The sequence below is a fragment of the Leuciscus leuciscus genome, assembly GCF_965113295.1.
Source record: "Leuciscus leuciscus genome assembly, chromosome: 20".
Classification (NCBI taxonomy): domain Eukaryota; kingdom Metazoa; phylum Chordata; class Actinopteri; order Cypriniformes; family Leuciscidae; genus Leuciscus; species Leuciscus leuciscus.
In genome coordinates this window covers 32,306,902-32,333,906 of record NC_138744.1, presented here as the reverse complement: position 1 = coordinate 32,333,906, position 27,005 = coordinate 32,306,902, and the positions used below count along the sequence as shown (strand labels likewise).

Sequence of the window (27,005 nt, the reverse complement as noted above, 5' to 3'; positions counted from 1 at the left end):
GTTTCTTTTTAGTAGATACTTATTAATATATATAAAGATATAAAAAGACTTGAGCCCTGAACCCCCATGTAGTATATTTTCTGTCACATGGCCTTTTACATATCTAAAATGTAAAAATAAGCATGATAAATAGCCTGATAAAACATCTGATTTTACCTTTAGTTTTAATATTCATATCCAATTGGGCTCAGCAGATGAAATATTCATTTTTATAAATTCTAAGAAACTTTGGCTCTCAGGACCCAATATCCTCATCTCTGATGACCATTTTGTTTAGGATTTTTTTAATTTTACAAAGTACAACTCCTGCACAGATGGAAATACATATAACGACTCCAAAAAAGTATTGTTCGGACCGCTGCTGGGTAGGAAAAACCTCTTGGAATTTTAATTGAATAATTGGATCCTGCATGAGTTCTTAAAGTGACAGCAGCCTAATAAACCTGCTCATCTCCCGATGGGGATGCCTTCGGCAGTCAAGCATATCAGGTCTCAGTTGCTGATACATGTAAAGTTTTTAAAGCTGTGAAACTAGGGAAGGCTGCTGGGGCTGATGGCATTACTCCGCGAGTCTTAAGGACATGTTATAGCCAACTTGCATCTGTTTTTACCGATATTTTTAACTTGTCACTCTCTCTTTGTGTGGTTCCGAATTGTTTTAAAAAGTCAATCATAATTCCTGTGCCTAAGAAAACAACTGTCACCTGTATGAATGATTTTAGACCTGTAGCCTTGACTTCTGTGATTATGAAGTGCTTTGAACTGCTCGTGAAATCATATATTAACAACTGCATTCCTGTCTTCACTGATCCACTACAATTTGCATATAGATCAAATAGAGCTGTGGACGATGCTGTATCTTTGGTTTTACATACTGCGCTTCAACATCTAGAGGGTAGGGATACGTATGTCAGGATGCTGTTTGTTGATTATAGCAGTGCTTTCAATACCATCAGACCTTCCATTTTAATATCTAAGCTGTTAGACCTGGGCCTCTGTACTTCCATCTGCAGGTGGATACAGGATTTTCTAACAGGTCGTCCCCAGACAGTTAGAGTAGGCACTACATAATCAGCACCTATAGTGTTAAATACCGGAGCACCTCAAGGTTGCTGTCTTAGTCCTCTATTAGTCTGTATACCCATGACTGTATTGCAAAATATCCCACAAATAGTATTGTGAAATTTGCAGACGACACTACTGTGGTAGGACTTATTGACAGCAACAATGAAACTGCCTATAGGGATGAGGTGAGTAATTTGATCATGTGGTGCCGAAGAAATAATCTGTCCCTGAATGTGGGGAAAACTAAGGAGGTCATCATAGATTTTAGAAGAAATAAACCCACACATACACCTGTCTACATAAATAACTCTGCAGTTGAAATTGTTAATACTTTTAAGTTTTTAGGCATCCATATTTCAGACTCCCTTTCATGGTCTTTCCATATTACCTGTGCCATTAAAAAGGCACATCAGAGGCTTTACTTCTTGAGGTGTCTCAAGAAATATGGTATGTCACTTAACATTTTAAAGAATTTTTACCGCTGTACAATTGAGAGTATATTAACAGGTAATATTACAGTGTGGTTTGGCAGAGCTACTTCAAGTGAATTGAATCTTCTGACAAAGGTGGTTAAAACTGCATCAAAAATTATTGGGGTTCCACTGGAATCGCTCCAGGACATTTATTGGAAACGGAGCACTGGGAAGGCGTTGGGTATTATACAGGATGTTAGTCATCCGGCACATAGTCTCTTCTCCCAACTCCCATCAGGGAGACGGTTGCAGAGCATCCCAACGCGCACATCACGTTTTAGGGACAGTTTTTATCCACAGGTTGTAAGGCTACTGAACGATAGTGCAAGAGGAAGGAGGGTTGAGGTTTGAGCTGATGTTTTAAATTTAATTTAATTTTTATATTACTTTATTTATTGATTGGTGCTGAGAGAGTGCTAAGGCACATTGTATTTCATTGCTGTGGTACTCTGTACGAATATGCATATGACAATAAACTTGAACTGAACAGTCCGTTTCATTAACATTCATCAAAGAAAAAAAAGAAAAAAAAGCTGTCCCGAGCTGATCTCAAGGATTGGTATCGGGATTGTTTAAGCATTTTCTTAACTGATCGGTATCGGCTATCCTAAGCCCGATCCTTTATTTTACGTCAGCTGTCATGCAGGTTTGGTGCAGGTAGCAGTATGCACCTTCAAGTGGGTTTGCCAACCGCCAATAAGAGGGAAAGAATAAGGTCTGTTCTAGCGCCACACACGCATGTTCAAGCTTCCGTGTTTAGTACATTTTAGACAGACAGGGGAACTCTATTAGCATCCCTGTATACATTGGATTGATTTGAATAACTTTAAATGTAGGCTATTAAATACAAGACTGGTATCAGATACTCAATATTCAATGACTCAGATTGGATCCAGGGCACAAAAAACTTGATCGGGACATCCCTACTATTGTCAAGATGTGGCTGTAATGACCGCATGAAGATAAATTAGTTAAACAGTCTTTTAATAAATCCACCCATGGGAAAACTCAGGAGCTAGAATCAACAACCACATACAACACGGATGATACAGGACAAATGAAATAAGAAAAATAAGGGCTTAAAAACATACAGGGATAATTAATGCAAGTTAAAAAAATGAAACCCCAATTTTTTTTTTATTTTTTTTTTTTTGCTGAGGTATTTGTGTTAAAGCCATAGTAAAATGTTAGTTCCTTAGGCTTCTGATTTTTGTTCATTGAAATCAGCTGCAACAAATCGTATCACGAAAAGACAAAATAAATATTTTTGATATAGGCCTAAATGTTTGACATTGTTTTTACCTTACTGGAATCGAAACTGGGAATCGATAAGCAGATACGGAATCGCTAAAATTAAAATAATACTCAACCCTACCCTTGATGTAGGGGATTCGGGGGCATAACTGGTGCATAGCTGGAGCATAACTGGTGCATAACTGGTGCATAACTGGTGCATAACTGGTGCATAACTGGTGCATAAGTGATGCAAGCTATGTTCCCAAATGCACGCTAAACTCTCAGCACATGCAGAGTTCACTGCATTCATTCACTGTGAACTGAGCCGTTCTGAGACGTGGTAAACACCGTATCACCAGCTGACTGCATGAGCAAAGCGCACACTTCCTCTGTTGCCCCTCTTTTTTAAAACAATAATTACAAAAATCCAAATTTTCAATCTGCCTTCTGAATATTGGCATTGGCCACTAAAAAATAATAATAGTCGACCTCTCCTGAACCACATTTCTGTGTGTATGTATTTTACAAATGCATGAACTGAGGCAGCTAAAACATGTTCGTCTCTCCATTAATGTGACTATCTGACAAAGGGTTTTTGTATAAATGTCATCAGCTTTCAGCAGCTCTGCCGGCATTACCTACTCCATGGTCAGAGAGGGTCTATTAATACCCTTCACAGTGAGGAGGTGCTATCTGAGCGCACATCTACAACACCTCCATGACTCAGTGGTAATGATCCCTGTAGTCTCTAGGGGACGAGAGCTCCCAGAAACAAGACACTTCAGTCTGGCTGAGTCTTTTGATGATATCTGAGACAATGAGTTTTGGTCCAATCTGCCATTATTTCACATGACAGAGTGGGAGTACAAAGATTCAGATAATGGAAGAAAATTATTCCACTTATATTACAATTCCACCAGATGAATCTCTTATCAAACACTTTTTATTTTCCATTTTCTAAGAGTTCAATTTATAATCTCAAAGAAACCATGACTGTCTGACCTCTAAATGTGAGAAGAAATTTCCTCTGAGACAAGTCCAAGTAATTAATGCTCATGCTCCAGGTTGAGCCTTGGTGCTCATATGGGGGATGCAGGTTCAAATTCAACTATGCTCCTACTGTATGTATACATCTTTTACCCTCCCCCTCTCTCTACTTTTAAATTCACTGACCTTTCTGTCTCTATCAAATCAAATGGCAATAAATCAAAGCAAAACAAAACCAAACAAAATTAAAACAAAACAAGACAAAAAAAAACACAATGAAATAAAAAGAAAGAAAACCTCCATGGCAGTGACTCAGCTAGCACATGACCTTCCATGATATGTAAACATAATATTATATTTATATATAATAAAGAATATTTATTTTATTTTATTATATATATATATATATATATATATATATATATATATATATATATATATATATATATATATATATATATATATGTATGTATGTATGTATGTATGTATGTATGCATGTATATATATATATATATATATATATACATATACTGTATATACTGTATATATATACACACACACACGTACACACACACACACATATATATATATATATATATATATATATATATGTGTGTGTGTGTGTGTGTGTATGTGTATGTATATATATATATATATATTCTTTATAATACAATATAATATAAATATTATATTATAATAAAAACTAAAAACTAAATTCAAAAATCAAAACAATCCAAAAATTTGTGGTGACACCCGAATGAGGGAAGTGCCACCACAAATAGAGTATAAGTCTGTGGGAAACACTGTTCTATATGTAAATATAATCATATTTATTAATAATATATATAAAAAATATTGTATAAATGTAATAATACAGGGTAACACTTTATTTTACAGTGTCCTTGTTACATGTGTTACATGTACTTACTATAGTACTAACAGTTAATTATGCATAATTACATGCAACTAACTCTCAACCAAACCCTAATCCTACCCTAACCCTATAGTAAGTACATGCACTTAATTAATATTACCCAGTACTTAAATATATAATTACACTGTAACAATGACACAGTCAAATAAAGTGTAACCTAATACGGTAACCAAACAAAACAAAAAACAAAGCAAAGCAAAACAAAGTTTAAAAGAAAAAGAAAAAGAAAAAAAGCCCCATGGCAGTGGCTCATTCTGAGCTGGTGTAGTGATGTACGAATATGCCTTTATAATATAATATAAATACATATTCTATAAATATTTGCTAACACTTACAGGTACTTTTGGAAGGCCGTCATTAGAGAACGATTTTTATTTTGACTCAATCCATTGCGCTTACCTCGGACACTGGCATCTCAGCCAATCCTGAGCTGTCTTTAAGGGCGACACCCCTTTCCCTGTGAGGGAAGGTACTTTAGGCAGCACGACCGGCAGGTCCTCTGCTGGAACTGCCACGGGCCCGCAGGAGCTGCAGTGCACTATGGGAATCGGTGTGCCCCAGTAGCGCTGCCTTGAGATTAGCCAATCACGTAACTTTGTACTAGTGAGGTATCCACCAACGTTCTTCTCCCGAGCTTTCTGGGTAACCGAGTTAAAAGCTTCTTCCCGGCTTTGACCTGTAAACTACAGCAAAAGAGATTATCAGTTGTAACCAGTTAACTGGAACCGTCTGTCCTCATGTGTAACCGTGATGGTGAGTTTACCTCATCTGAGTTCATTAGAGTCTGTGATCCATCTTCTTCTGTCTTCAGAACTGAGTTCCAGCTCAAACCCAGAGACTTAGCCAACCCCTCATCCTCCTCACTGCTATCTGGGATGCCTGTTATATAAAGTACAAAAGAGTTGCATTTATTTTTAAAGGGGTCCTGCTAAGCCCTTTTAAGAAGTCTCGATTTTGTTTTTGGGGTGTACTAGAATATGATTTCATGCTTGATTGTTCAAAAAACACATTATCTTTTACATATTTTACATTATTAAAGCACCTCTCCCCAGTCTGGCCTGAACGCGCCGTTTATTTCCTGTTTCGATGAAGCCCCTCCTTCCGAAATACGAAATGTGCTGTGATTGGTTAGCTGGCCCAGTGTGTTGTGATTGGCAGTGCTTTGCGTGTGTTCGGGAAATGTCCCGCCCCTTCATAACCGAGAGTTTCATCTGCTCGGATGTAAATATTAATGATATTAATTTATAATGATGGCATCAATTTCAAACCAATTCAAGCCTGATTCAGACCCTGACAATGTTAACAAACAAGAGGATTGTGCTGAACAGATTTCATGAACAGACTTTGCCAGCACAGATTTCACAGGACGTTTCAGAGTGGTGTTTGTTTTTTTGTAATTTTCTTATACATTTTAGATACAAAGTTATACACCATTTATTCATGATATTTGTCAGAAAATTGCTAATACAGACAGTAATCAATCACAAAACAATGGTTAATTTTGGTTAATTAAGAGGCGGTGAACAGTCTTACAAAAGCTATAGTAAACACTATATCAACACTAATGTTAGCTAGCAGGCGAGTGGAGGCAAACAGCTTTGCCCTTTGTTTACATCATAGCAAACAACTACAAATAATAAGACATACTTAAAAGTTGTGATCCATAAACAACAGATTGTCCCAACGAATCTGGAACTGCTCCATTTCAGGAGAAGCTTTTATGTGTAGCCTGCATTGAACTCTATTAGTTTCTGGAAGCTCCGTAAAATGTGCAGCACAAAGATAAACGTTGGGGTTTAATGTGCAGGGACAGTGTTTAAAATAAAGTTCGTCAGTCTTAGGAAGGTCAAACAAATGAGTTTTGCAAACGGGGTGGGAAAAACAGTGCCTCTTTCGCATAGCAGCAGCTCAGCCAGGTCTCGTCCACTTTTTTTACGTATTCTGTGGGTGGAGATTATTTAAATGAGGAACATTGTGACTTCACAAGATCCGGGGAAAACGCGTTGTAGTCCAAACAAGCCGTTCGTTGTAGTTCTTGCCGGAAAGTGGATTCTGTTAAATAAAATATCTCCCTTTGGAGGGACTTTGAGCTTGCAGATTTTTTTTATGCTCAAACAGCAACATTACACACTAACTAAAGTATAAAAAGTGAAAAGGCATTATAGGACCCCTTTAAGACATCTAGTACATATATCTATGTTAATTGTTAATTGCACATGTACAAGAATTTTCATTTAAATATGTTACATGTAGTTACTATATTTTTTTCATTTAAATTTCACTTCTTTGATATTTTCACAAATTCAGAAATTAAAATAGTTTCAAGTGTGACATAATTGTCTAAATACTTTATGGGTCAACCGTACATGCAATGACGAATGTATAGAAGTGGCTGAAAAGCCCTTAGAGAAATCCTTGTTGCTGGAGTACAGCATGCTGGGAAAATGGTTTAATGAGGTGTCTATGGTATATGTGTAGCTATACACATCCCTGATGTATACTGTAGATTCTCCTAAGGGAATTCACACGTGAACATACACAACATGTCATTCAAATGCCTTCTAGAATATTACATTAACAAACTAAAGATTTACAGTGCATTTGATAAAGCATACAAGCCTCCCTTCACACAAACACACACACACACACACACACACACACACACACACACACCTTCTCACCTATCACAGTGTCCAGATGTCCGTCAAACTCATTCTTGGCAGAGATGACCACTGGAACCTCACGGCCGGTGAACACGTTGAGGGCAGTGACTTCAGTCAGGCTGTCTGCACATGCAGTGGTCAAAGGTCAATCAACAAACACTAATCTCATACCTAAGGCTGAATCTGAGATCTCATTAGCAGAAATCTGTCCTCTTACAAAGCCTTTGGGATTTACAGTTATTTCATGTGTCTGTGCAACACCACAAGATCAACAACTAGCATCCTGTACAAGGGTCAAAACACACCTACACACTACAAAACAATAAATGAAAGCATCTGTAGATCACCAAAACATGAATACGTTTTTTCTTTACTGTCATTTTCATTTCTTAACAAAATAAACTTTATGATAAAAGCTTTAACACTGCTGATTGAATATGTCTCACTATTTTACCCCACTGAACTCCATCAGTCTCCATAAGCGATGTTCCTGAGCAGTGTTACTTAAGTATCGAGATATTTGTTTTGTTTTTATTCATATTTTGAATTTCACTTTAATTTTATAATTTCACTTTTATTGTATTTAGTTTCAGCAATTTTGTTATTTTTGTTATTTTTAGTAGTTTAAAAAATATATCTATAGTTGTTTTATTAAGTGTTATTTATTTTTTTGTTTACTTATTTTAGTACATCAAGCTAAGCTAAATTAAAATGAGAAATGTAGACTTTGCAACTAGCTGAAATAAATTTTTTTTTAAGTCGGCATAAAATGGAAGTTGCGACAGTCTTTTCTTCCCTATTGTGACATACATCCGAGTGAAACCGCTTCTGGAACAAGAACAAATGTAGGCAGTAAACACATCATCAAGGGAAGAGAATCAAGAGAAGAGAATCTGATTGGTCGGCTGGAGCAGTGTGGTGTGATTGGCACTTTGAGGGCCCTATCTTGCACCCAGCGCAATTGACTTTGTACACCGACGCATGCATTTCCTATTTTGCACCCGACGCACAGCGGACTTTTCCCTTGGCAGACGCACGCCGGTAAATTAGGGAATGAACTTGCAGTTCAGCGAAAAGAGGAGGCGTGTTCCGGCACAAACGTTCCCTGGTGCTATTTTGCAGTTTCAGAAAACAATTTCGCCACAGACCAGGAAAAACCTAGTCTAAAGTCAGTGGCGCGTTATTCAGATGCTATTTTAAGGGCGCATGCTTGGCCATAATGTAGCGTGTGCACAACGCGCATACACTTTGCTTCTCTCATCTACACACAGACGCAGCAGTTGCCATTTTTGCAAACCATACGTAATTACAGGGAAAAATATTACGACACGAGGGAAATCATTATGGTGTCCATGAAGATGTGAAAAAATAGGCATAAATCTAGCTTACACATTTACCCAAATTATTATACGCCTGTTTAACCGAAGCTAATTTGGGTGGGTTCTCCATCCCCATACAATGTCACTTCTCTGTGTTTTACGGCCCTGACGAGAACGTCGGTCTCCTCGGCTGTGAACCTCTCCTGGCGTGCGCCTGGCAAATCCGCCGTTATAATAGCAATCCGCCATGGAACAAGCGCGCCTGCTCTTAAAGGGAATGTGAGATGATGCTCTGATTGGTAAATTTTTAAGTTTCGCCCAAACAACACCTATGAGTAATGAAGCTACTTTAGACCAACCCATTTTAAATTTGCGTCGGCGCAAGAATCATTTATCCCGCCGGTATAATAGCAACAGCGAGGAACAGAGATCCGCCCACAAAGTGTGTTTGATACTTGCGTTTCGTGTTTCGTGTTTGATACTTGCGTTTCAGATCGTTAAAATAGGGCCCTAAGTGTGTTTGGGAAATGTCCCGCCCCTTACCATAACCACCAGTTTCAACACACTAATAACTAACTCAACCAGGCCCCGCCCCTTTATTCTGCATATTAATTATTTAAATGAGGAATCTTGTGACGTGTTTGTTCCCGGAAGAAACTCAAGACTACAATGGAGTTTCAGGAAGTTCAGAAACACTGACACTGATATAGGGAATAACTCCCGATGCATGGACTTTTGTGCTTTGTGACTTTGCAGAGCTTTTTCATGGTCAAACATCAACATTACATTACAGTAAACAGTGGCTTGGTGTTTCCTCTTTCCTCACAATCAGCTGTGTGTGTGTGTGTGTGTGTGTGTGTGTGTGTCTCACCTCTCCAAGGTCTCAGGGCTCTGAGCAGAGCTGTTTAGAGGGCACTGGAGCCGTGCATCAGCCGGTGTGAGGTGTGTGTGTGTGTGTGTGTGTGTGTGTGTGTATGTGTCTGTGTGTCTCACCTCTCCCAGGTCTCAGTGCTCGGAGCAGAGCTGGTTTGAGGGCACTGGAGCCGTGCATCAGCCGGTGTGTGTGTGTGTGTGTGTGTGTGTGTGTGTGTGTGTGTGTGTGTGTGCACGTGCGTGACTGTGTGTGTGTCTCACCTCTCCCAGGTCTCAGGGCTCTGAGCAGAGCTGGTTTGAGGGCACTGGAGCCGTGCATCAGCCGGTGTGAGGTGTGTGTGTGTGTGTGTGTGTGTGTGTGTGTGTGTGTGTGTGTGTGTGTGTGTGTGTGTGTGTGTGTGTGTGTGTGTGTGTGTGTGTGTGTGTGTGTGCGTGCGTGCGTGCGTGACGGTGTGTGTGTGTGTGTGTGTGTGTGTGTGTGTGTGTGTGTGTGCGTGCGTGACTGACTGTGTGTGTGTCTCACCTCTCCCAGGTCTCAGGGCTCTGAGCAGAGCTGGTTTGAGGGCACTGGAGCCGTGCATCAGCCGGTGTGAGGTGTGTGTGTGTGTGTGTGTGTGCGTGCGTGATGGTGTGTGTGTGTGTGTGTGTGTGTGTGTGTGTGTGTGTGCGTGCGTGCGTGCGTGACGGTGTGTGTGTGTGTGTGCGTGACTGTGTGTGTGTCTCACCTCTCCCAGGTCTCAGGGCTCTGAGCAGAGCTGGTTTGAGGGCACTGGAGCCGTGCAGCAGCCGGTGTGAGGACAGGACTGAGACATAAGCGGCTCCGAACACGGCCTCTGGAGAACAGGTGTATGCAGACAACACCTCCCCTGTGTCATGACCATCCGCCTGGGAGAGAGAGAAAGACATGCAATAGATAAACAGATTTGGACAAACAGGCACTCTCTCTGTGCTGGAAATCAAATTAGGACCTTTATAAGCACAAATATCCTCCCAAAACAGAAACAACAACAGATTTGAAGAAACAAAGCTGTACACGCAGTACACAGCCAAATTCTGAATCAAACCTGATGTAACGCACCCGCTCATATGCCAGCATGGAAATTCATAATTTCACAGCGATCGCCGTGTGAGCAGTTAGCATTAAATACACCTCTGAAAAGAGCTGTGGAGCTGATACATCCAAATCCAGTTTGACTGCACAAGAGCTGAAAGGGAAATTCATAGATGAAGCATTCAGTACCTTCAATATGTGGTTGAAAAAGCAGCCGGAACAGTCGCCAATCCAGTTGGCCTGCATGCCTTTGACTCCATACCATTCAGGAAGATCGGCCAAAGCATCCAGAAGAGGCTGCAAGACAGGATTCACATCATATGTTAATATAATTGATTTATCTAAAATATACACCAATGTTCAAAAGTTTAGGGTTCTGTTCAGTAATCAATCACAATACACAATACACAAAACACCTGGAGTGAACGCTTAATGTTGAATTTTTTTTTTTGATGAATAGAAAGTTCAAAAGAACAACATTTGTTTAAAAAAGAAATCATTTTGAAACATTATAAATGTATTTATTGTTACTTAGAGCAATTTAATGCATCCTTGTTGAATAAATTTCTGTTTTAATAAAATGTCTTTCCTGACCCCAAACTTATATGTAAATACATTACTTATTTCTGGTCTGCCAATGAAAATACTTCCATACGAAGCCAAAGCAGGATCAAACCTTTGCACGTTTCAATAGGGGCGTTCCTGAATGAATCAATGTTTTTTAATAAATTGGCTGAGTGAATGATTCAATGACTCATTGTCAATACTTTATGAATCAGAAAAGTGTTCAGGACCTCTATTTTGGTTGCTGTTTGCAATACTATAATTAAAATCATGGGAAAGTTAATCACTGCTGGTGGATCCCGCAACTGCATCATTCAGTAGGCAATAAAACAGCAAAGCTGTACGCAGGTTGCATACTTTCGGGGGGATCCTGTGCGAACTGAGCTACCACCATTTAGAGGAATGGGGATGCTAATGGCCAACTCTATTCAAGTATTATCAACTTCCTTAATCTCTCCAAGATGACGTCATACAGCCTCAGCTGTTCTTGCAGAAAACGTTCAATTTACTGGCATAAAATGAGCGTCTGCCCTCACATTTGGAGTGAAGAACGAGGCTCGAAGAAAGCCTCATGAACTGCTCGAAGTCTCAACACACACACACGCACGCATACAGACTCAGGCTGAAAACAGAAACTCTTGGGGGTGAGGCAGATGATGGAAAAGAGGAAGCTATGCATAATAACGAAGGTTCAGGCCAAAAGGCTCAGCTGGGCTGCAGAGAACTGAAAGGATGTGATATGAAAAGCCAACACTTGGGTTGTGAGATCTCGCTCCTCTCTGTCACTAGCCATTAGCGGTCTCACTCACAAGAGGCTTCGCTTCCCGAGTGCAAAACCAATAGAAATAATTGAAGGCGCTCAAATGTTGACGTTTCCTCAGCACTGCACTCATTAGCGACTCGGACGCACTCGCAGGAAGGACGTTTCACACTTACACGAAGAGGCGGAAGAGGGTAGGGGTGTAGCCGTCTCATTTGAGAGCGCTCTAATCACGGTATTCAAATCTTCAACTCATTTGAGCAGAGTGAGTTACCAAATGAGTTCTGAACAAGACAATGTGAGCACTTTTTGAAATGCTTAAAGGTCATGAGTGTCATTTTTTTCTTCAGTTTGATGTGTAGGGAAAACAATAGCCAGTAGATTGACTTCTTTAGGTGTGTAAACACTGTTAGGGGTCATAACTTACATTTTCTTTGATCTTTTGGCATGTAAGGGGTCTTTGTACCATTAAAACAAACATCATGCATGTTTTGTTTGTTTTTAGCTTAAAATATCCTCCTCGTCATAAACTAGTGCTATAGTCAAGACCACCTAAACCGAGACCAAGTCAAGACCAAGACCTGCATGTGTTGAGACCAAGACCAAACCAGCACCTCCTAGAATTCATCAAAATCATTTACTGCCTGTAAAATGTCTTGTATTTAATTAATTAATACAATTAGAACAATAAGAAACTATACAGAGCTGTTACTAATCAAATGAAAGCACTAACAACAAAATTCATCTTTGCGCTGTGCAGAGGAGGCACAGAAGTTAAATTGATACAATTAATTAATGTTTCAAAAGTAACACTTTGAATATAGAAATCACTATTTAACTTAATAAGTGAGTCACGGAATCATTTATTCAACCAATTTGTTCAGAGCAGCCGATTACGAAACAGTAACGAAACAACGAGTAATGAGTGTGTTGCTTAGGAATGCACAACATGTCTGCTATGGATTTGTTTAAACTATTTTCATTGGCGAAATAAAGCAAAAACTTGAGTCCCCCTGTGGTGAAAATCAAGTTTTAATGTTGTTTATATGTCTATGTGGTGTTTTTAATATGCTTTAAGACAAACCATGTGCAAATTCATAAGTCGACACCATTGCAGAGTATTTTCTCCTTAAAACTGCAGTGAACCAAAGACAGTCTCAAAAACACAGTTTGAAATCGTTGGTGTTTCTGACGTCACACACTACCTTGTAACCAATCAGATCAACGAGTGGATCTCTGAGCTGCTGTGGGTGAGTGGAGGCGGGGCTCATTTGCATATCCATAGAACCGCATATACTAAATGAGGCAAGAGTGTAGAGTTAAATTTAAGCTATTTTAAGGCATGAAGAAATTTCTTTCAAGGAAAAAATGTTTTAATATGTAATTTGTGTGATCAAAGATGAGTTTTAAGGGATACAATTATTGACTACAGGAGGATTTTAATAGTAAATTCTTGTTCATTGAACACTTGTATAAAATCAAACTGATACAAGAGCCAGAGACAAGACCCAGACCTTCAAAAAATGGTCTCAGGATCAAGTCTGGTCTGGAGTACTACAACACTAATTATAAATATAAAAACATTTGCATATGACTCCCTCTGGAGCAAGACATCAACGAATCATTTAACATCATTGCAACACAGGCCCCGCCCACTGGCGTAGAGTCACTAAACAGCTGACATGTCTAAACCTGACACGAGCGTCACGTCCCAACAACAGCACAAATGGAAGAGTAAAGCAAGGCCTAAGAGTAAAAGGCCTGTTTAAACAGCTTTTTAGACAGACTTCAGAAGGACGTGAGCATCAGGGAACAAACGGATGGTTTATTTTTAATAGCGTCCCGGATTGCGTCAGAGAACTGTATGTTTGTTCAGAGCATTTGACTGCAGATTTTGTAAAATGGTTCTGACAGCAGCTGCATCACAAACGGTAAATGATTTAATTATGCTATGTCTTTTTTTACATGGATAATGTTTTCAAATGACTTAGATCGACACACTTAAACGACACCGTTTTCAACTAAAAACATAAAACTTTTTATGCGTTTTGGCCGTTCATTTACACAAAAACAGTGTTTTGGGAGCCTGAAAACGCAAACTTTTGAAAACGGGTTTCAAATTGGATGTTTTTGAAAACGGTCTCCGTGTAAAAAACAAAAATGCTAATCTCTGAAAACGATGATGTCATGCACATGCGTATTACGTGTTCAGTCTATAGTGTTTCATCGCCATCTACTGGCCTGGCAGCAGAATACAGCGTTTTCAGTCGTTTTCGCGGATCCGTGTGAATGGGGATCGATTTGACAAAATACACGGAAAACTCAAAGGAAAAACTTCTCTGTTTTAAATATAACGTTGTCGTGTAAACGTACCCTTAGTCACACGCAATAGCGAGTGAACATGATACAGTTTCCCATGCAATGACGTTAGCCAATCATAACATTTTTCTTTAATTCGAAAAAATCGTATTAATACGTTTGGCTAGTCTTTTATTATTAGTTCTTAGAAATAAAATACAAGCAGTTTTGTTAAAATAGAATAAATATTTGGTATTTATTGTCTGCCATGTGATGCAACCAATATGTCAAATATATATATATATATATATATTTAAATATCGTGACAACCCTCCCGAATGTGTGTCAAGGCCAACAAATATCTTGAAAAATCTGATAATTTGACAAGGCAAGGTTAGCTCAGGTTGTCAAATGTCTTGGTGCAACTCGCCAAGACATAAATTATATTTATTAATTTAAAATTCATGATAATTTAAGCAATTTAGATACTGACGTTTACTGACAAGCCTTAAATGAGCCACCCACTTAAAAAAAAGAGATCATTTCAGACAGAAGGTCAGAATGAGGGGTAAATTTTTTTTTTTTTTATGTATGTTTTTGTGCGAAATACTATTAACATTTTAAGCGAGCTCTGATGCAAATTTTAAAATAATAAACAATCTACGTGTTTAGCGTGTCAGTCCTCCAACAGGAGAGGGCAAGATAACATAACATAACAATAACATAACAAATCATAAACAATGTGAAAACCCTACCAAAATCCCATTGTTTCAAGTCAGCCAGTGGGGAAGCAACCTAAAAATACTTGTATAATTATTTCTAGAAAAATATCACAAGACAAGGTATAACAAGAACTACAAGATAAGTAATGACAGATACAAGGACCCAAAAAAATGCTCACCAAAGATGCCCATGTAATTTGTGCTTTGGTTTCTCACAGCATGCATTGCAGAAGAGGATTTTCTCAGCCAAACAGGCCTGCCAGGATTCAGTCTGCAAACACGCTTAGATCTGACTTGGACACAGTGCGAGGTGTAAGAGGCAAACAAAACGCTCAAAGAGCCAAGCACTGCAGGAGAGCCGAACCAAAGGCTACATCTCTCTATTCAAACCCGTCTATGTTTTCAAATAAAACCTGGTTCAACAAGGCTATAGAGAACATTTCTGAAGCCATTTATAGAGTATCCATGGCAACGCACAAATCTCTTAAACAGTGGAAAAAGTGATGCAAGGTAGCAAGTGTTTGGCGATCCGCTTTAGTGCAGACAGAACTATTTGCATACATGATTCATGACTGCATAGTCATGGCTGATTGAGAGAGTGCTTTAATGAACTGGATGTGAAAATATGAGTGATGTTTGCCTGTGCAAAACTCACGGCATGACGCGAGCGAGTTGTGGGAAGATGCTAGGGGTGTTGCTGTGAGGTTGTTCTGGACCGTTGTTTAATTGCATATTTTGGGCTTTGAACAACCCTTAAGCAATAAGGTCGATGCAATTGTGCAATTTTTTTTGTCCAGATCTATTAATTTATTCAAAAATGCATTGTGTGATGCAGACAAAAATGTCTGGGCATAACTGTCATGATATCACAAAGGGGAAAAAAAAATCCTTAAAAGAATAAAATTATTTAATAAGAAAAATCTTATTTAAAAGTTTGGCTAATCTTTTATTATTAGTTGGCTCAGGTTGTCACGAGTGTAGAACTTGCCAAACCATAAATGATATTAATGAATTTCAAATTCATGATAATTTTAGCAATATATTTAAAACAGTTTTGAAAATAATGATAAAGATGTGTACACTCACATTTATGAAAGGTGTAAGGAAAATATGTTTCTTTACCCGACAATTATTATTATTTTTTTACTTTAATGGACAGCACAGTTATGCAGATACACACACACACCCCTCCACTACTGTGAAAATGAGAGTCTATGTGAATCGCAGGAACATGCTGTGCCATTTCAACACATCCGACAGAGACAGAGAGCGAATTAACACACACACACACACACACACACTGAGCTGCCAACACAGACAACTGCCATCTAAAGCAGCCTCCTTAACTTAACCAAATTGATGCAACTAGACACATATACAATGTAGTGTTAGTGTATGAGAGGAGACTCGACTTGTGACTGATTTCAATAGTTTCCCGTTAGCGTGTCGCTAAGCTAATAACACAATACACAAACATAGCGTGTTGGTAATTAGATAGATAAAGTCTGATGACACACTTTGATGTTGGCTTGACAAAGCCTGCCTGAAAGTATGAAACCATTTTAAAAGCTTGAGGCTTGAAGGTCTTATCTCTGACAGACGGTATTAGACCACTTCAGGCAAGAGCTGCACGATTCTGGACAAATTGAGAATCACACATTTTTTTGTTTAAAATAGAGATTGTGATTCCCCAACGATTATGAACTAAACAAAATAACATGTAATTTACTAAATTATCAGACAAAAATGATAATTTATACAGTCGATTTAAAAATGTTAAAATAATTTCAATTAAATATTTAAAAAACTGAATGAATGATTCAATGACTCACTCATAAATACTTGTTTTCTTACTGGATGAATCAGTACTTTTAAACGGATTTCTTGAATAAATGATTCAATGACGAATAATACATCTTTTAACACAGTTGTCGCCACCTACTGGTCTGACGGTGTAATTGATACAATCATTATTTGAAGCATCAAGATACTTTTAAAAAGATCCCTTCCATAGATATCAGTGTTTATATCCCAACACTTCTGTAATAATCTGATTTGTCGTACCACAGAAATAATGATACTGTGTGGTTGAAAAGACGGTTTATGAAGCTGTTTCATACGTATACATGACAACTGCTCTCTCTCTGGATCAGCAGCAGCGCAAACACAGATCTGAATCTCCTACAGTGATTTCATCAAAGGTTTAATAGGCAGAGGAGAATCGTACAGCTCTACTTCAGACCCCATTTAATCTCATTAGACTCCCAAGTAACCATTTCAAACTAGTTCCCAATAATCTGTTTTTATACCCAATTAGATCACAAACCTTATAAGATCTCTAAGTAGTCAAATCAGCCCACATAGGCATTTCTAGCATGTTAGCATTTCTTAAGTGTTGTTAGGCATTATTAATCTGTTGCTAGGTGTTTTTAGCATGCTTTAGCATGCTTTCTAGACTGAGCTAACATTTTTTATTATGATGTCATTGCTAGCATGTTTCTAGCATGTTCATAACATGTTGCTAATATTTCTAATCTGAACTCCCTGTCTGTGTCAAAATTATTTTATTGATCTAACTAGATATTACTAATATTTACTTTGCAAAATTAAATGAAAAATATACTATTAAAAGTAATAGCCATGGTTGCCTGAAATTCACTGTAAAAAATACTGATATGTTTCTTGTATTACAGAATGGTAAATTGATGCCTGTATATTTTACAAGTTATAACCGTATATATTATATTAAGTGATTCAATGTTAATACATCAGATGCTTTTTACCTTAAAATGTACCGATAACCACCACAAATTAAAGTAAATTATATGGTAATTCATAGTTTTTACCGGTCAAAACCACAAATTTCAAAATATTTTACAGTACAACTGGTGACACTTTATAACATTTTGTTAACATTAGTTGAAAAATACTGAATAAGCATTTATTATTTATATATTATTAAAATGTTTATTTCAACATTCACTAATACATTAATAAAAAAAATAAAAAAAATATTTAATAATATAATTTAACCCTCTGAGGTCTGAGGGGTTTTTGGGGTCCTTGAGATGTTCTGACATGCCCTGACATTTGTGCTTTTTTCAGTTGCTTATAAACATATTAATGGCAAAGGTATAATTACACTCTATTTAGCACAAACAGGGCTACCATAATATGTGAGCAACATGCATGTACATGTTTGTATTTTTGAGAGAATAATGTTTATGCATGGTTATTGAAAAAACTAAAAACTAAAGTTTCTGAAATAAGGCCACAAAACACATACTAAATACGTGTCAATAAGACTTTTGACCAATTGATGTCTTTGCCTAGAATTTTTTCTTCAAAATGATGTGAAAATCATCCTGCCCTTATCATTCACATAACACAATACATTGATTTAAATCTTGTAAAACACTTTTTGTTTGTAAAGGCAATATGCGCAAGGGGCGTCAACCATTCAACAGCATCATGCATATGTAGTGGTTCACACCTCAGGAGACAATGGGGCCCGCATACCTAATGAGCCATTCATTCAGGTGTGTCACCTATAGCCACAAGAAAGAATGCAAGAGCAATATATATACAGTATATATATATATATATATATATATATATATATATATATATATATATATATTCTACCAAATTGGTTCACAGTTGGAAGCATGTCAATTTTTTTTTTTTTTCACAAATTTTGCTTGCAAATTGTATAATATCCAAGGAAAACATGTCTATTAATTGTGCAGTTAATTCTCATACTGTATTTTCAGTTTTGGAATATGTATCCTCTCCCCAAATTTGTCAATAATAAAACACAATAAAAATTATTTAAAGAAAATGCTTATATTTACCTTTTAAAATTTGTTTACATCTACCTTGTAAATATATATTTTTTTATTAAAAAGGTTACAATTACAACAACAATTGAAGTGTAATCTTTCTTTGTAAAAACTAAAGTATACATTTTATCATACATATTTCAAACTTCGAATATAGCCTACATTGACAAAACATACTATATTTAACATATTAGCAAAAATTGGCAAACAAAAGCTTATTTGAGGTGGCAGATATTTTACAGTAAAAATGTGTAATCTATCCAAAACTAATCAACGAAATGTTGTCTTTCATATGTCTGTAACATAGGTCTTTCGTTTTTATTATAAGGAATATAAATGTTAATTTGCAGTTTAATACGTTGCTTATACAAATACATTTTATTTCAACATATTTCAATCGATTTTACTCAGTATAGCTAAATAGTTTGCTAAAAGCAGATCATTTATTCACACACAGAAACGCAATTCAAATTTAAACCGTCTTTTTGCGAGTTGTGGTAAACAGCGCATCTCTGCGTTCATTCATTCACACAGAAACGCGATTTACTTGAGAATGAAAAAAAAACTTACTACATTATTCCATCCGTTGCTCCTCGAAATACCAGCACTTCTGAGGTAAGTTTTCCATTATTATTATTCCTCACAGCGCTGCGAGACAGTGTAGACAACTACACTTATCTGAATAAACTTGATCTGTTTTCTCGAGCTGATATGTGGGCGTTCACAGTTTGTATGGGATCGTCTCAGTCATTTGCGTTTGAATAGCGCGCGCTCTCCGTGGGCGGGGCCGATTATAACGTAATGAGATGAGATGAGCTCGACTGGAATCGCTCTCTTTTAATACAGATTTCACAAGATTAGAATATTTGTTTTTTATATAAATTACTTCATTTAAAAGAAGAAAATTCAAGCTTCATGCCTGTGTCTCTGTATGCCTGTTTGACTGAGTATTCGCTCAGTTATTGTTCATTTTCGGACGCGTTTCAGAATGGACTTCACTGGCAGAGAGAAGGCAGAACTCGCTTCGTGTTTATTTTTCTTTATTTGGCAAAAAGCACAACACTTTGTTTTTATTGTGAGTATACACAAAAATAATACACATTTAACAGAATCGATTGATGTATGAAACTCCTATGGAAAATCAAAGTCAACAGAGTATTTATGAGTTTCTTTTACATTGACAAAAAAAAAGCGAGCTGGTATCGCCGGCGATACCGTAGACCTCAGGGGGTTAATGGACCCGAGTTGTCACGTCTGTGTTGTGGTTTTATTTCAAGTTTAAGTTTCATGTCTTTTAATTTGTCATTCTCACAGTCATGTTTCCTGGTTTCTTGTCATATGATTCCTTGCCCTCCTGTGATCGTGTTTCCTGAGTCTTATGTGTCATTTTCTTATTGGTTGATCATCTTGATGTTTTTTTGCTTATTTAGTAGTGATGGGAAACCGAGACTTTCTGAAGCATTTGAGGCGTTTTAATCAAATTGTGCCGAAAAAAGGTTAATTACTCGAAGCTTTTAACACAATGCGTATTAGCGACATCTGGTGGTCACACATGTTTTCTCCACCATATCTAACAAATCACAGCGGAGCAGAAAAGGCACGTGACCAACCAAAGTTCCGAAGGTCTGTGACATATAAAAGAGTGGGATCAATACAGTTCTATCTAATCTAAATTCATTTCTGCCAATGAGACCACAACTTGTGTCATGTGTAGCCTGGTCAACAGATACACATATTGATCAATAATATAAAATATACAAGTATGTGATCATAAGTATAGTAATTGTAATTAAAAAAAATATTTTGGGTGTTCTGTTTTTAAAAAAAGTATAAATTATGTTATAGGGAAGTGTGGTGTTAAATCATTTAAATAATGCCTCCTCCATAATCATTTCCCTTGTCGCAAAGCGCCAAATTTTATTTCAAACCAGCTGTCCCGACCTTCCGATACTGCATGCCGTTCGAAGCTTCAAACGTCATTAATCACATGGTACCGTCATTTCGACACAGTGTGTGATACAATAGTGCTTTGAAAACTGCGTTTAAACCGTCCCATCACTATTATTTAGTATTTCGTTCAGTTTAATGTTAATAAAACTGCACTTGGGTTCGTCAAGCTTGCCTCAAGTGGACTTTGTTAGCAATTATTACACATAATATTTATATAATATGGGCAACGATTAATCGCATCCAAAATAAAAGTTTGTGTTTACACAATATATGTGTGTGCAGTGTGTATAATTATTTTGTATATGTAAATAAACACACATGCATGACTTTTTATTTATTTATATATAAATATAAATTATGTATAAATACAGTATATACATGCAAATATTCTTAAATTTATACATGCATATGTGTGTATTTATACAAAATAATTGTACACACACATATATTATGCAAACACAAACTTTTATTTTGGATGCAGCACTAGTATATACACATAATAGAAAAAAATAAGTGGGTTCAGAACTCTCAGGCTCTCAATCCCAGTACAATCAGAGATGGAGGACGAGATGAACCAGCAGTCGCTCACACCTCAGATGTCGTTTCATGCGGGACTAACCTGAACTAATGCTGCCCTTTGGTAAAAAAAATATGGACACATTCCTTTTTCCCTTTTTGCACTTACTCACAAAGACTGGAAGCTTTATAGTGTTATTGCAAGAAAATGAACAGCAAATGATGTGCATTAGGTGTGCGACTGCAGCATTATGTCATTTATCTATTTAGCACTGCCATAGAGAATAATGGGAAATTTAGTCGCATGGGTCTGTTGTTGTATGAACTGGCTAAATGAGTTATATTTTCTAGCAAGCTTTATTGTTCATTAGCAGAACACAAAACTAAATTTCACAGCCTACATTCACAATATACACTCACCTAAAGGATTATTAGGAACACCATACTAATACTGTGTTTGACCCCCTTTCGCCTTCAGAACTGCCTTAATTCTACGTGGCATTGATTCAACAAGGTGCTGAAAGCATTCTTTAGAAATGTTGGCCCATATTGATAGGATAGCATCTTGCAGTTGATGGAGATTTGTGGGATGCACATCCAGGGCACGAAGCTCCCGTTCCACCACATCCCAAAGATGCTCTATTGGGTTGAGATCTGGTGACTGTGGGGGCCATTTTAGTACAGTGAACTCATTGTCATGTTAAAGAAACCAATTTGAAATGATTCGAGCTTTGTGACATGGTGCATTATCCTGCTGGAAGTAGCCATCAGAGGATTGGGTACATGGTGGTCATAAAGGGATGGACATGGTCAGAAACAATGCTCTGGTAGGCCGTGCCATTTAAACGATGCCCAAAAGGGGACTAAAGTGTGCCAAGAAAACATCCCCCACACCATTACACCACCACCACCAGCCTGCACAGTGGTAACAAGGCATGATGGATCCATGTTCTCATTCTGTTTACGCCAAATTCTGACTCTACCATCTGAATGTCTCAACAGAAATCGAGACTCATCAGACCAGGCAACATTTTTCCAGTCTTCAACTGTCCAATTTTGGTGAGCTCGTGCAAATTGTAGCCTCTTTTTCCTATTTGTAGTGGAGATGAGTGGTACCCGGTGGGGTCTTCTGCTGTTGTAGCCCATCCGCCTCAAGGTTGTGCGTGTTGTGGCTTCACAAATGCTTTGCTGCATACCTCGGTTGTAGCGAGTGGTTATTTCAGTCAAAGTTGCTCTTCTATCAGCTTGAATCAGTCGGCCCATTCTCCTCTGACCTCTAGCATCAACAAGGCATTTTCGCCCACAGGACTGCCGCATACTGGATGTTTTTCCCTTTTCACACCATTCTTTGTAAACCCTAGAAATGGTTGTGCGTGAAAATCCCAGTAACTGAGCAGATTGTGAAATACTCAGACCGGCCTGTCTGGCACCAACAACCATGCCACGCTCAAAATTGGTTAAATCACCTTTCTTTCCCATTCTGACATTCAGTTTGGAGTTCAGGAGATTGTCTTGACCAGGACCACACCCCTAAATGCATTGAAGCAACTGCCATGTGATTGGTTGATTAGATAATTGCATTAATGAGAAATTGAACAGGTGTTCCTAATAATCCTTTAGGTGAGTGTAAACTTATTTATGACCAATTCCATTTGGCTTCCAACATGATTATTTAACTGATAGTCTCCACATCGTAGTGGCGTTCATGTACGGGCATCTTGTAAACATGAACATTTGGACTCGAGGGTCTCATAAGCTTTCAGATCCTCAGCACAGACAGGCCTCCTCCGTGAGAGCTTGAGTGCTTCAAATGGTTTAGACTCACAGGACTTTTAACCAGTTATTGTGTGGGTGGATTATTTATTTATTTATTTTAATAGAGGAAGTATAATTAAGATCGAGTGCACTCTAGCCAGCTTCTCTAGAGCAGATATTGTACAATAATAAATGGTCGACATGTTCATTTGGATTCGTACTAAAGTACTTTGTTGTAATTGAGATAATATGATTGCCAAATCTGAATGTCTCCTTAGAATACATGCTGTTCTGAATTATTATGAACTCCTTGAAAAAAACATTGTAGATTGTAATTTCCCTTTTGTTGTTTTACCTTTTTGACCTTTGACATTTCCACAGACTTTCTAGTGGTTTGTGAATGCTGGAATAAGAGTTTAAAATAAATTAAATAATTAAAATTCAAACTAAACTTTATTTACTTTTTTTTTTTTTTATTGGAACAAAGAACACAAAGTTATCATGGATGCTACAATATCAGTACACAAAATATTTCCAACATCTTGATATACAATACAACACTTTCCTCAATGGTTTACAAACATAATCCATTTTCCCAATACTTGTTACATTTTTCAGATTTGAGCCTTAATATAAATGTAAGTCTCTCCATGCTGTAAATTTCATTTACGATCCCTAGCCATTGATCCTTTGTTGGAGGGTCAACCTGCAACCATTTACGGGTTATTGCTTTCCTACTGCTTGCTAACAATATTTTTAATAAGTATTTATCCTTGTCTAAAACATTTTCTGGTATTTTACCTAAATATAATGTAGTGAACGAAAAATCAACCTCTACTCCTATTATTTTCCCAATCTCTGCCACTACTTCTTGCCAAAACAATTTTATTTTTGGCCAGGCCCAGAAACTATGGTAATGATTAGCCATCGGGGTTTCACATTGCCTCCAGCAAAAGCCACGGCTCTGTCTGCCTGTATGTTGTGCTGTTAATTTGGGAGTTATAAAAAATCTTACCAAATTCTTCCATCCAAATTCCCTCCAGGATCTTGAGTTTGTGGTATTTGCCTGTATCACACATATATCTGTCCAGTCTTCATCTGTTATTTGTGAGTCAGACTCTTTCTCCCATTTTTGTTTAATGTATATTGATGAATGGTCCTTGGATGCTTGCATACTTCATACACTCTTGAAACCAGCTTTTTGCTATCTTCTAATGTGTACGCATTTGAAAATATTGTAATTAAATTATAATAATCTTCCGTCAATGTACTTTACATTTTTTGGTTAAAATAATCTCTGACCTGCAAATATCTATAAAAATCCTGCTTTTCTAGTCCAAATGTATTTGAAAGTGCCTGATTACTCTGTAATTTCCCATAAGAAATGACCGAACATTGAGATGTGATACCTCTCCAAACCCATTGTTTAAATCTCTCGTCTACCATAGCCGGCTCAAAACCTGGGTCAAATGCTGTCCAAAGTAAAACTCCAGCTTGTTTCTCTAATTGCAGTTTCTTCAATACTCTAAACCATACCCTCAATGAAAATACAGTCCAAGTACTCAATCTGTTATAGCTCCTTTCAGCTAGATTTTTATTTCCAAGTATTGACTGTATAGGTGTATCTATCTGTGAAACTTCTAGGGTTTTCCATCTTGATTCATAGCTTGGTATACACCAACTTACTAAGGGTTTCAATTGAGCCGCATAATAATAGTCCTGAAGACATGGTAGAGCTCTCCCTCCCTTTTCTTTTGTCAACTGCAAAGTTTTAAACCTAATTCTATGTCTTCTACCATTCCAGACAAACCTTGAAATCATACCATCCCATTCATTAAATAGTTTTTGCAAAACTTCCGGAGGCAGTGATTGAAAAAGATAAAGCATCCGTGGTAGCATGTTCATTTTAATTATGTTAAGTTCATATCTAATGGGAGCAGGGTCCATTTAGAGATATCAGATTTTACCTCCTTAACAGGTCCATAATTACTTTCAAAGAGTTTCGATATATCTTTTGTTAGAGTTCTCCCCAAATATTTGATTGATCGAGATTTCCAATTGAAATCATATTGCCTTCTTATATGCAGATTAGGTCTAAAATTATAAATAAGGGTTTGAGTTTTTTGGATATTTATTTTATACCCAGAATATAAATTATATGTTTTTAAAAGAGTCATCAATTTAGGAATACTAGACTTTAGATTTGTGATCTTATGTTCATCTCCTCTAATCGAGATCCCTTTTATCGCTGAGTCCTCTCTTATTGCTTGGGTCAAAGGCTCAATGAACAGGGCAAACAGAGCCGGACTTAAGGGGCAGCCCTGACGTGTTCCTCTTTCCAAATGGATTGTTTCAGACAAGTGACCATTAATTTTTATCCTAGCTACTGGTGAGGAATATAACGCTTTAATACACTGAATAAAATTATCATTAAACCCGAATCTTTCCAATACTTGATACAAGTAAGTAACTTTCTCAGCATCTAGACTCATCAACATTGCGCTTATATTTTTTGTTACAATATGACTCATTACTTGCAATGCTCTCCTAATATTATCCTGTGTTTGCCAGTTTTGTATAAAGCCAGTTTGATCAAGATCCACCAACTCAGGGAAGATAACCTCTAATCTCTTAGTTAAGATTGAAGCAAATAATTTATAGCCCACATTTAGGACGGATATCGATCAATATGAACTGCATTTCTTCTTATCTTTCCCTTCTTTTGGAATCCTCTCCATGACTGTGGGATTACTTGGGGTCTAAATATTTTGTACCATTCAGACGGATAACCATCTGTGCCTGGTGCCTTGTTTGCTTTCAGCTTTGATATGGCACAATTGTTTAACCTCTTGGAAGCAAAGAACCAGCGATCTGGGTGGTGCATCGCTGGGAGGCATTGGTGCGAGTGCTCTGTGGCAGCGCTGTATTCCAATCTCCGTTTCCGTCAACAACAGGCCAAGCTCCGACTTTATAAGCCTCGTCACAAACTCTAGTAGGTTGCTTCCCTCGGATCCCTCCGGGAATCTGTATATACGGAGGTTGTTCCGTCTAGAGCGAGCTTCTATGTCGGTTAACTTTGTTTGCAGAGCATCTTAACTCTCCAACACCTCAAGGAGTGCGTCACTTGCCGCTACATTCCATTCTTCCACGTCGGCTATGGGTTGTTCTGCTTCCCTAACTCTGGTGTTCGTGGTTTGCAGTTCGCCTGAGAAGGTTCGCCGATTCTCTAAAATCGTTCAGCTCATTCCACATATCATCCCGAAGTGAGAGTCGAAATGCACCCATATCATTTTTGAAGTTCGCTCTAAACGATCGTATTTCGTCTCGAATGGCCTGTAAACCAGAGCTAGCTACTGTTTCGATTGCTTTCCCGGCATCGCCATTATTTCCATTACCGTCTCTTAGGGCTGGGCGATAAAACGATAACGATAATTATCACAATATAATTTTTCTCGATAAAACGATATCAAGAGTTCGATAAATGTTTGATAATGTTTATGCGCCAAAAGCGGCACAAAACTCATTTGAACCGCGCGCCACACGGACCATTTATCCGCTCGGCTCAAAGTCCAAACGGCAGCGCATCGCGAGCTCACTAGAGCAGAGGCGTTTACTCTGACCGGTCTCGGTCACGAGATCCAGTGAGAAGCGCTTGAATTCAGCGAAGAACACAAATGTCTCAGTGATTTAAACCAGTTTAAAGGCAGATGAAACAGCGCTGACAAACAGGAGAAACACTGTGCGCAACGATACAGTCAGAAGGCTATTCCGTCTACAAATTCCCATCATTTACCATGGATTTACTGTAACGTTAGCCTAGTAATATTAACTGCACCATGAAATGTGGGATATACATATTGAATTGTATTATATTATTAATGTAGACAATGTATTAAAGGACTAATGGAATATAATTACAGTATTTAGTAATACATTTAGTAATGTATTTAGGCTACTGTTTTTCATACAAATACCATAGAAGAGGGAGAGAGAGGCG

At 37.7% G+C, this 27,005-nt stretch overlaps 1 protein-coding gene and 1 long non-coding RNA gene across 3 annotated transcripts in view; one reads left to right on the top strand and one right to left on the bottom strand.

Annotated features, from left to right (window-relative positions):
• The window catches only part of LOC309484253, a 288,989-nt gene that overhangs the window by 204,896 nt on the left and 57,088 nt on the right, over window positions 1-27,005 (top strand). The gene's annotated exons all lie outside the window — the stretch shown is intronic.
• lars2 (leucyl-tRNA synthetase 2, mitochondrial) overlaps window positions 1-27,005 on the bottom strand; it is a 93,151-nt gene that overhangs the window by 42,214 nt on the left and 23,932 nt on the right. The window contains exons 4-8 of the mRNA XM_082150588.1: window positions 10,791-10,946; window positions 10,276-10,435; window positions 7,377-7,481; window positions 5,459-5,574; window positions 5,095-5,378 (exon numbers count right to left, since the gene is read on the bottom strand). Of these exons, the coding sequence (XP_082006714.1) occupies window positions 5,095-5,378; window positions 5,459-5,574; window positions 7,377-7,481; window positions 10,276-10,435; window positions 10,791-10,946 (821 nt within the window). The remainder of the gene's footprint in view (window positions 1-5,094; window positions 5,379-5,458; window positions 5,575-7,376; window positions 7,482-10,275; window positions 10,436-10,790; window positions 10,947-27,005) is intronic.